Source organism: Haliotis rubra, unplaced genomic scaffold, assembly GCF_003918875.1.
Source record: "Haliotis rubra isolate DU_JTF1 unplaced genomic scaffold, ASM391887v1 Scf314, whole genome shotgun sequence".
Classification (NCBI taxonomy): domain Eukaryota; kingdom Metazoa; phylum Mollusca; class Gastropoda; order Lepetellida; family Haliotidae; genus Haliotis; species Haliotis rubra.
Genome location: NW_025766985.1, coordinates 888,305 through 900,555, shown reverse-complemented (window position 1 = coordinate 900,555; position 12,251 = coordinate 888,305). Strand labels below are relative to the sequence as shown.

At 41.2% G+C, this 12,251-nt stretch overlaps 2 protein-coding genes across 2 annotated transcripts; both read right to left on the bottom strand.

Annotated features, from left to right (window-relative positions):
• Positions 1-872: 872 nt before the first annotated feature.
• Positions 873-1,535, bottom strand: LOC124283395. Its single transcript, XM_046719447.1, has one exon. The coding sequence runs from the start codon at positions 1,514-1,516 to the stop codon at positions 884-886; it is 633 nt and encodes a 210-aa protein (XP_046575403.1). The 5' UTR covers positions 1,517-1,535; the 3' UTR covers positions 873-883.
• A 731-nt stretch (positions 1,536-2,266) lies between these two features.
• On the bottom strand, positions 2,267-4,161 carry LOC124283406 (E3 ubiquitin-protein ligase TRIM33-like). The gene is made up of 4 exons (XM_046719457.1): positions 4,147-4,161; positions 3,927-4,005; positions 2,774-3,844; positions 2,267-2,319 (listed from the first exon to the last, which is right to left on the bottom strand). Exons 1-4 carry the CDS (start codon positions 4,159-4,161, stop codon positions 2,267-2,269), a joined length of 1,218 nt encoding a protein of 405 aa, XP_046575413.1.
• Between the last annotated feature and the right edge of the window lie 8,090 nt (positions 4,162-12,251).

Genomic DNA, 12,251 nt, shown 5'->3' with positions numbered 1-12,251 from the left:
GGTACCCAAAGTGTACTGAGCTCGTGGCTTTAAATGATTTCCCCTACTGTCTAAGGTACTTGCCGTTGTTTGGTTTCACAAAATTAATTGGTTTCAGCGGTAGCCACCGTAACGATTAGGACATGTAAAAATATCAGATATCATTTTGTACACACCTTTTTGCGATAAAATTAAGAAAAAATGACTTTTTTAGTGTCTGTGTTTGACAGCCATGTTTCCTCACTGCCATTGCTTGCAAGCATGAAGCAGAATTAGAGGACAGTACAGGGACTAATCATTATTGCAATTTGTGTGTGTGTGTGTGTGTGTGTGTGTGTGTGTGTGTGTGTGTGTGTCTGTTGTAAAGGTAGTGGCATCAAACCTTGTGACAAAGTTCTCCCTTTTTCTACATGTTTTTCCATACAAAAAAGGCCAAACCACGCCAAGCATGTAGTTGCAACATAATTTATTATGATAGGTTAAATATTTGTTTTGAAAAATATGAAAATGACAAAAAACTCAAAGTGCACATCGGCCACTGGAGTTGTGACACATGAAAAATGAGTAAATTCGGTGGTTTGGGTTGTATCCATAGTATGAATGGATATTTGTGAATGTGTATTGATGTGAAATGTATTCTAAAATATAAACATATTCTATGTTATTCTATGGAAATAAATATAATAAAGATGAAAAGTAAATGTAGCATAATATCTACACAACCTTAACAGCAATCAGTAAGAAACATCTAGCTTGGCAGCCATTCGCGAATCTATATTAAGTGTAAAGTTTTGATACATAGTCACTCATTTGCTTCTAAGCGCTTTATTTCTGAGAGATGAGTATCTCACAGTCTTCGTGTGACTATAATCATCATTATGGCCTCCAGTATTGTACTACGACATCACGCCAGTGCCTTGACAATCATTGCCTTCTTCTCCTCTGTCATGTTAATGTCGCTGCCCACGACTAGCTTCATGCTGACAGGGCTCTTTCCTGAGCTATACACCCCGAACATCGGCCACAAGGGTTGACTGGAGTCTACCTTGTCTACTGTCGACATCACTTTGTTCTCCTTCACATCAATGAAGACAATCTTCTTTCTGGCGTCATCATAGACGATACCGTAATGAAGTGTGCCTGATGCCCCTGCTGTGTTGGGTATGGTGTCAGGAAGATGTAACACACGTTTTCCCTCCTTCCTGATTGCCCTGCATATCCCTTCGTGAGTAGTACAGGAATTGACGTCCAAACAGTAAGCATGAGGACGACCTCCTATACTATGCTTTATGTCCCTCTCTTCCTTAGGACAGACACCAACCTCCAAGAGGAGGACATTCTCATTGAGTGGTTTTTCCAGGCCAACCCTTGCCTCCGTCTCGAAGTACTGCAGACAACCAGCCCGGGCGAGGGGGACACTACTACATGTCCCCCAGAAGTTCTTCAGTCTGTCTTCCTCTGCAGGTGTGGCATTCGGCCATATGTTGGAGACTAGGTCTCCTTCTGCGTTGACTTGGGTTCTATTCAGGTTGACCATGTCCCTATCATATTTAAGATGTATACCTAGAAAACATGAATGAAATTTACTTATGATTACAACATGAGTATGAGAGTATGAGACCCGATTATCGAGCAATATGAGACTCACTATGACAGCATTAAGAGAAGTGAAATATACATACAATGAAGGATTGATGAGAAGTCCAGCTTTGCGGGATCCAGGAAGTAGATTCCTAGAGAAAAGAGAGAAGAGAAAGTCAGTTTAATTCCGGTTTTAGTTTACTGCAACGACACCTCGTACGTTGGCCTTTTTTCTTACTGACGAGGAGACCTAATCATGCCAAACAGTAGAACGTCACATTTTATACATTGTATGAATACAAATCTCACCTTGTGATTCCAGATGGTCTGTTAAGGGTGTGCGAACCTCCACTGCAGGTTTCTTAACCGTTTCAAAGGCCGAGCGTAAAAAGAGAAACGCAGTTTTATATGACAATGGCTTTTGCTTAGACGAAGGCGGTCTTTAACAGAGACACACGTGTTAGGAATGGTGCACAAAATCATGACTTGACCTAATATTATATAATCTACGTGCACTACTACCATGACGTCAATGCCTTTACTAGAACTGAAACGTACATTGCTTTCCACAACGGCGTCAGTTGAACATCAACAATGATGAATAAATTATGGCACTTCAACAACCCACACTAATTATAATTATTACTAATAGTTACCGAGACAATGCATCTGAAATTACAACTTTTGAGATGTTGATGGTCATGTTTTAGTTATTTACCTTCTCCTGATCCTTGAAGATGGCAAGCTGAGATTGTAAATCTGGTGAATACAAAAAAGGTTGTAAATATAGTTATTAATAAAGGGTATTCTTAATAAACGTTTTTGTGTCCAACTAGGTTTTTATGCATTAAAATGAGTCAAACATATTTATGATGTTTTGTTAACCATTAGTATAATGTATAAATGGACTGAATTACATGGATATGTGACCCGTAAAGGTCCGGGATAGAATAGGTCTTCAGCAACCCATGTTTGCCACAAAAGGCGACTATGCTTGTCGTAAGAGGCGACTAATGGGATCGGGTGGTCAGGCTCCCTGACCTGGTTGACACATGTCATCGGTTCCCAAATTGCGCAGATCGATGCTCATGCTGCTGATCACTGGATTGTCTGATACAGACTCGATTATTTACAGATCGCCGCCATATAGCTGGAACATTGCTGAGTGCGGCGTGAAACTAAACTCACTCACTCACATGGAAATGTGCATTACCTGTTATGGTCGGCACGGTATCTGCATCATCTACGTCCTTGTCAGACGTGCTGACTCTGCCAAACATTCCAACTATCTCGCGAAGAGCCTTATGTCCTTTAGGAGTGAAGGTCAAGGCCTTTGTCTTGACCGAATCTTCAGGAAACGGGTTTAGAAAATCTTGGTCAATCTTGCTAACAATGGTAGACGAGAGATCCATGAATTGGGCGCATGTGGTAGATGTCAGGCTCCTGTCAGCATAACTTAATGTAGCCAGTACAGCCGATTCTGTGGTTCCAAGGCATTCCATATCCTTCTGAAGATTGCGCTTGTGCTTCTCAACTTCTTTCTCAATTTGCTGACTGTGAACCTTTAACCTTTTCACTAAATGCAAAGCAAGGTCAGTGTGTACGTCAGCTATTTCCTTCGTCAGTTGATGACCCCTTTCCTCCAGCTCTGTCATCCGACTCTGTACCTGTCTAGAAGAAGTCTGTATCTTCTGCAGGTGTTCCTTGTGCTGATCTAGCTTGTTGAGAAGGAGCACTTTAGTTTTTTGAAATGTTTCATCAAGATCTTTAATGCCATGATCCTTGTGTTTTCCTATTGCACACACAGAACAAACTGATGTGTGGCATTGTTCATCGAAAAAATTGACAATCTTAGTAGGATGATTTGAACACGTCGAGAGAGGTAGTCGTTCCCGAATCGGCATTTCATTAAACTGCTCAGCCAATACTACAGCATGTTTTGAAGTTGCTCTTGTGGTGTTGTGTTTGTCGGTGCAGTTAGCACACATCGAGATGTTACACGTCTTACAATGACTTACAACTTTCTCGGTGCATTGTCCTGTGAGGAATTCACATTCGTGTTCATCTGTTGCAAGAGCAATTTCATTTCTCCTCACGAAGTCGACTGCTGTACGTTCCTTCTCCAAGTTGATGTCTCGCCCACAAGAACAGACAATGTCGTTCTGGTTGTGCTGGTCAATGCAAGGTTTACAGGCGGCATGGAGACACGGCAAAAGCAGCAGCTGTCCTGTGTCACAATCTGGAGACGTTTGCAGAACACAGGCAGTTTCCTCCACAGTAGTAGCTGAAAACAAATAACAACAATGTACAGGTGATTGTTAATAAAGTTGTGTTGAGTCATATCACTGTAAGTTGAAAGGACGAACCTGGAGGTTTTAATGAGGTAGTCTTTTTGCTTTTTCTTCCGTCTGAAGGTGGTAAGAGCCTCAAGTTTTTTCCGAGTTTCTTTCAAATCCTGAAATTAAGCATTACATCTTTGTTGTAATCATTATAAGACCAAACGAAAGATGATGTAGACACACTGACACTACACCATATTTACTGTCAATATTCTTAATAAGATGCAGATTATAGGTGAATATGTACTCGTGCTTCTGCCATATGTTTAGGTTCAAAGAAATTTCCTACTTTCAGTGAAACAAGTTAATAACAGAGATTGAACCACTACCTACCTGCTGTAAATGGAGACATTTCTTTGACATACTTTCTTCTTTGCTTTTCGTCTTTTCTAACTTTGTTTGAACTAAAATGAAATTAGACAATATACCATTACAGTTTCTTCTTCTGTGTGCATTAGTTGAACTTATCACATGCATGTTAAGTCAACTTCGGTCCTGTGTACAGTGCGTTGATAACAATATGAGAAGCACGTATTGTATGTAATTCTTGTACCATGATCTCTCACCTGATTTCTGCTTGGTGTTCAGTTGCTTAATCTTCTTCTTTAACTCTGTGTTCTGCTCTTCGTGCTGCTGATTTAGTTTGTTGACCACTCTTTCATGTTCAACCATACTATGTTGTACCTCTTGCCTTGCATCATCTAGTTCCTTCAACAGAATGTTGCATTAGCTGGACCAGCTTTTTACTCACATTTGTGCCACGCATACATCCTACGGCCACTCAAACAACCATCTCAATAATGTTTATGATGTTACATCTTTTCAAATGAAAACCTGCCCAAACAATCCCCTCAGGCATATTCCCAAGTCACTGTCTACCTTGTGCAAAACAGCAATCCTCTGTTCCATCACAGACATACGTTCCTGTACCTCAGTCTCACTGACAAACACCAAGCTGGAAACACCTTGAAGGAAAGGGATAGATGAAAGACACAATATATGTTATTGAAATGCGTTCTGTCAGTTCCATCAATCGGAAAAAGGGGAGTGAATTCTGGCACAATATACGCCATTTGAAACACGTTCTGTCAGTTCCATCAATCGTAAAAGGGAACCGAAATCTGGCATTGTATGTACCATGTTCCCCTTGGCATCGAAAAGTCAAACATTACAAATGGCAGAAAATTCCTAACTAATTAAGTATGATCATGCTTTCCATGGTCTTACAAACACATAAAATTAGTGAGTATTGTTTTTTGGGGGTCCCGATCGTTGTTTGGTTTAATTGCATCAATGCCCTTGTGCTAAATGGTTTCTAATTGTTACCATAAACCATCTAAGGACGCACTAAAAAGCGCTATTCTTCACAATGTATACCTCCCCTTTTTTTCTGTATTGTCCAACATCTCCTTCAGGTGCTCATGAGTCGTGTATAGGGCAGCACAAAATTCTTCATACCCTTTCTGACCCTTGTTTATCACTATCTCCAGCAACTTTTCAGTCTGTGCTCGTTGTCCGTCTTGTTCCTTACAATTCCTACGTTCCCTGTCACTGAAGACATGTGAAGACCACATGTGGTCAATCACTTCTTCTGGGTGCAGGTCCTCCTTCAGTGTTACAAAGTTCCATCTGATAATTTCCGCGGGAGTCATGGTCTGTTTATCAGAATCGGCCTGCATCATGTTGCGTATCCAAGGTAATATGAAACTAAAGAGTAACTGAAATGAATGCTATATATTTGGTGAGACATGTTTGTTACATATTTACATAGTTGTGATTAGTTTGTCTCATGGTCCCTGAACTACGTTTTCACATCCGAATAACTCTGTATTGCAAAAGCTCCAAACAAAAGAAGTCTAGATATTTCTCAGGTTCCAGTCTCACTGGAGTTCCTACCAACATTACATATTTTCAGCAGCGTATACACAATGCATATACCTCCAAATATTGCAAGGGGCACTGTGAAGACTCACCAATACCTAACCACACTGGCACAAACATGAAATAAATACAGCGTCAACGACCGAGAATAATCTGGACAGTCACGGTGGTCCGCTAAATCGATCATCCATCCTAATCTGCTCATATCATCCATCCTAATCTGCCCATCATACAAGGACGTTCATATATTCAGTGTTGATGGATAATTGCTTAGCATGACACGCTACCCATTGAGTAGCCACTTGTCACCAGGTCGATTCCTTAGTCGTTTCATAGGACATGAAAAATATTACGTTTTTTTGTTCCCTGATAGACGTTCGGTATAACACGTGTACATATCTGATTCATAGCCGTAATGTGAAGCCACACACGTTCAGGGACGTACCTCTATACGGAAACACCTATACTTTATTGCAGTTGCTGTACACAATGACCCTTGCTTACGGTTTTCCCTTGTAGCATATGTTATATTTGGGTTACACTGTCTTAGTCAAGTACAGATTCTAGTACTTTTGGGGGTTGAGTCACACCCGGGATTCGAACCCATACTCTCAGAGTCAGGCACCTAATCGCCAGCACACAAAGTCAGACGCCTAGATCGCTCAGCCTTCGCGGAATCCCTGATGGGACTCAACCCAAAAAAGTACTAGAATCTGTACTTTACTAAGAAAGTGTAACCCCGAATGTTACATTTGACCGCTTTCTAAAATGACATTGTGTATTTCACAGTTTACCCTTGTTTTGAACAATCAAACTGGTTAGAATGTTAAGTTATAAACAATCGTACTCAAAATAAATCTCGAATAAGCAAGTAATATATAGGTACTGTTTCAGTCGCAAAGTTCATGACTATTGAAATCTTTGATGGACATACTCCACATTCTCTACACCTTATATACGTCACGTACTTGATATGTGTACACAATAATAGCAGGTAAAAGCGTGTCATGGTTTGCATGCGTCACAAGTTCCTCCTTGTAAATAGAAGGGTGCAGTGGACGTGCCTCGCTAATATTCGTGCTCTACAGTGATTCAACACGGGTATGATTACCACGTCAAGCAGAACAACTGTCTATTGACGCGTACATTGTGCATGAATGTGTTTACCCTGAATATCAAAACAGCCAACTGTGAATAGGTAGGAGGACAAGGCGAGAGATACGGACAGGAGAAGAGAATTTGAAAAACAGCCCGTGCGGAGCAGTAATTAATTGGGCTATAGACTGAATAACTAAACAGAAACAGGATCAAAGATCCATACTGTTACGATGATTGCCGTTACTGTTCCGATTGTCTCCACTGTTATGATGATTGCCTCAATTGTTACGATGATTGATTTATACTGTTATGATGATTGACTCTATTGTCTCGATAAATGTATCTAATGTTATTATTATAATCTATACAGTTATGAACGTTTTTGTGTCCCCCGCCGTAATATTGCTTGCATATTTCTGCAAGCGGCGTAAACTATACTTACTCACTCACTCTACTGTGGCAATCATTGTCTCTACTGTTACGATCATTGTCTCTACTGTTATGATGATTAACTCTCTGATCATGATGACAGTGCCTCTACTGTTATAATGATTGTCTCTACTGTTACGGTGATTGTATCTACTGTTACGATGATTGTCGCTACTGTTATGATGATTGTCTCTACTGTTACGATGATTGACTTGATTGTCTCTACTGTTACGGTGATTGTATCTACTGTTACGATGATTGTCGCTACTGTTACGGTGATTTTATTTACTGTCACGATGATTGTCTACTGTTATGATGATTGTCTCTACTGTTACGATGATTGTGTGTACTGTAATGATGATTGTCTCTACTGTTATGATGATTGTCTCTACTGTGACAATGATTGTCGCTACTGTTATGCTGATTGTCTCTACTGTTATGATGATTGTCTCTACTGTTACGATGATTGTCTCTCCTGTCACGATGATTGTCTCTACTGTTATGATGATTGTCTCTACTGTTACGATGATTGACTTGATTGTCTCTACTGTTACGATGATTGTCTACTGTTATGATGAGTGTCTCTACTGTTACGATGATTGTTTCTACTGTTACGATGATTGTCGTTATGATGATTGTCGCTACTGTTATGATGATTGTCTCTACTGTAACGATGATTGTGTCTACTGTTACGATGATTGTGTCTACTGTTACGATGATTGTGTCGTAACAGAATAGACAATCATGATAACAGTAGAGGTAGTGTATGGCGGACTAAAGCAATCAATGTTTTATATATATGTTTAAGATACGTGAATGAAAACTGTTTCTGCAAGATATACCAGACACATCACTACAAGCCCTGTTGGTACAAGAAGATTCATCTGAAACGTGTACGTGCAGATGTCACGGGACATACATATCTATATTCAAAGATTCAACTATATATAAATATACAATGTGAGCACAAAAGAATAACCAGTCTTGTTCATCACAAACAGATACGGGGCGGTGGGGTAGCCTAGTGGTCAAAGCGTTGGCTCGTCACGCCGAAGACCCGGGTTCGAATCCTCACATGGTTACAATGTGTGAAGCTCATTTCTGGTGTCCCTCGCCATGATGTTGCTGGAATATTGCTAAAAGCGGCGTAAAACCAAACTCAGTCAGTCAGTCAGTCACAAACAGATACCAGTGGGGTGATTGTCAAATCAGCTGTGAAAATTACAAAACTGAAACCAGCAGGTGTTCGTAAAATGGGTCAGGATGACCATTCCCAAGCAATTTCAGTGTTAAGTGAAATAGTGCATGGCATGATCTACAGGCTAACGATTAGGGTATTACCTTCAACTGCAGATGTGCAATGTTTGTGTTGGAACATGCATCTATGCGTCAAGCCATGACAGGCCACGACATACCTCCAGCAGTCTCAGACCAACACAGACGTTACCTGCAGTTACCACCCAGCCAATAACCGTCCGTATGAAGTTAGTGTCATACTCGCTCTGGAAATACTTCCTGTTGTGTTAAGTAGGGCAGTGTCGCTCTGTAGTCCATAGACACTGCGCTAGGTATTAAGGCTAAGTAAGGAGATATGATACTGATGAATACTGACCCATTATCATAACCTCTAAGTACATGTCATTATACTGTCTAAGAGACTAATGTTTTCAAAGCGTTCTAGTGGCGATGGGGTAGCCTAGTGGTTAAAGCGTTCTCTCGTCACGCCGAAGACATGGGTTCGATTCCTCACGTGGGTACAATGTGTAAACCAACTTCTGGTGTCCCCTGCCGTGATATTGCTGGAATATTGCTAAATCGGCGTAACACTAAACTCACTCACTCAATCCAAGCATTCATGCCATCCAGGTCAGACGGTCAACTCGATCTAACACAGGATATGAGGCAGGCCAGGCCATAAATACTATATTAACCTCTAGGCTCACCCACAATGTCCTTATCCCTATAACTAGTTTGAACGATATCTGAAAGTATAACAACCGTACGCTGATCTCGGTATGTCATGGTGAACGACTACAACGTGTTTGTTTAACACACGATGAGACGCCGGCATTGTACCACTGGAAGCTATAACTAGGTTATCGCCTGGGAGTATTTCACAACAGCAGGTAACGATAACAGCCAGTCGCCCAGCATGTGGACAGTGAAGAAGGATACTGTGTGGGCTGCTTATACAATACGAAGGGTATGTATTATCCAGTACTAGTTCATACACTATGTCAAGGATCGCTTCTTTTCACTTCAATGGACACACATGAGAGTACTGTTGTCAGCGCTAAGTCAGGTGGGTAATTTCTCATGCACAGCGCTCAGGTCGCAACCAGTTGAAGTTAAGCAACGTTGGGCGCGGAGAGTCCTTGAATAGGTGACTGTGTGTGACAGCTTGACTTAGCCTTGCCCCACAATGAAGCACACTTGATCTCACCTTAGGCAAGTGAGTTTGTTCAAAATTGCCTCTGTTCACCCAGCAGAAAATGGGTACCAGTAACCAGACTTTGCGCTTTGAGCAAGTTATCTAGCCTGGAAAAATATAAATATTCTCATTATTATACACACTTTCGTCAGGAGCAATACAGTGATTCTTGTTCGTCAGAAACATTGTGCGACTTCTGTTACAGTATAATATACCACTTCCCAACAATTCTTACTCCTATCAACCCCACGGATGAACCACCATCAACAAGATGGAATTTTACTAAGGCCAACTGGCCTTTATTCCAAACCCTATGTTCAGAAAAACTTAAGCCGGACAACTTCAGGAATGTTCCTGACCCCATGGAACTATTTTCAGACGTCCTAAATGCCATCGGAGACAAAACTATTCCTAAGTCCTCTGCAAACCCGCACATACGCAAACCATGGTTTGATACAAACTGCAAACAAGCTAGGAAAAATAGGAAGAAGGCGGAAAAATATTTCCGACAACATCCTACAGTGCATAACCTGAATGCTGTTAAAATGACAAATGCCAGGGCAAAACGTACCTTCAAACAAACTAAACGCCGCTCATGGAGGAAATATGTGTCCAAAATCAACTCCCGCACACCCATGTCCAAGATGTGGAACATGATTCAAAAGATCAAGGGCAAATGGTCAAAATCAGGAGTTCACCACCTGAAAGATGGTGACTCCCTTCTAACAAATAAATCTGAAATTGCAAACAAACTTGGCGAAACTTTGGCAAACCACTCCTCCTCATCAAATTATAACCCTCAGTTCCAGAAATATCAAACCCAACAAGAAAAGAAACCAGTCAATTTTAACTCTGATAATGGGGAGGATTACAACGAAACGTTTTCCCTCCATGAATTACGTACTGCCCTAGGACAGGCTCACGACACTGCGGCAGGAGCTGATGAAATCCATTATCAGCTTCTGAAACACCTCCCTGACATAGGCTTGGAAACACTCCTAAATATATTTGATGACATCTGGACATCCGGACACTTCCTCCCTTTGTGGCACAATGCCATTATCATCCCTATACCAAAACCCGGTCGCGACCATACTGATCCCTCAAACTACCGTCCTATATCACTAACTAGCTGCGTTTGCAAAACCATGGAGCGCATGGTCAACAATCGATTAATCTGGTACTTGGAGACCAATAACCTCCTCAGTGACCTCCAATGTGGTTTCCGAAAAAAACCGAAGTACCATTGACCATCTGGTGCGTCTGGAAGCATTCATCAAAAACTCCATTGTCAACAAACAACATGCAGTATCTATCTTTTTCGACTTAGAAAAAGCATATGATACAACATGGAAACATGGTATCCTAAAAGATTTACACGAGTTTGGATTGAGGGGTAGACTACCTCAATTCATATCTCGGTTTCTAAATAACAGACAATTCCAAGTTCGGGTGGGTTCCACACTGTCTGACTACTTCCACCAAGATCAGGGCGTCCCCCCCAAGGCAGCATCCTGTCTGTCACACTTTTTAGCATCAAAATTAACAGCCTCACTAACGTTCTGAACAGTTGCGTTGATGGGTCCCTTTTCGTCGATGACTTCAATATTTCATGTCGTGGTAAGAACATGCACGCAATAGAAAGGCAGCTACAACTCTGCCTTAACAAAATCCAAAAATGGGCCAATGAAAATGGTTTTAGGTTTTCAAAATCCAAAACGAATTGTATTCACTTTTGTCGTAAATACAAACCACACAAGGATCCAGACCTAACTTTAGATGGTACTCCCATCAAAGTAGTAGAAGAGGCCAAATTCCTTGGACTCATATTCGACCGCCACCTGACATTCTTACCACACATAAAATATTTGAAAACAAAGTGCTTGAAGGCTTTAGACTTGCTAAAAGTAGTTTCAAATACAGAGTGGGGAGGGGATCAGACCACCCTCCTTCACTTGTACAGATCATTAGTCCGCAGTAAACTAGATTATGGCTCCATTGTCTACGGTGGAGCCTGCAAAAGCAATTTAGAAAAATTAGACTCTATCCACCACCAAGGACTGAGGCTCTGCCTGGGAGCTTTTAGGACCTCTCCGGTAGACAGTCTATATGCGGAGGCCAATGAACCTTCCCTTGAACAACGCCGCATTAAACTCTCACTGCAGTATATCACTAAATTACGTTCAAATGAGTCCAATCCAGCATACAATTGTGTTTTCAACCCGCTCTATGAAAACTTATTTCCTAAACTGCCAAGCCTGGTTCCACCACTTGGAATCAGGATCAAACCACACATATCTGCAGCTAAAATTGATCTCAACATCATTGCACCATACCGACTTCTGTCCTCACCACCATGGCAAATGGTGAAACCACAGGTCGATCTTACCCTCACCAAACTGAAAAAGTCTGAAACAAATCCCTTGATGTTCCAACAGGAATACAACCAGTAACGTTCGAAGTATAACACTCACAGATCCATATTCACAGACGGATCCAAGGACGATGGCCAA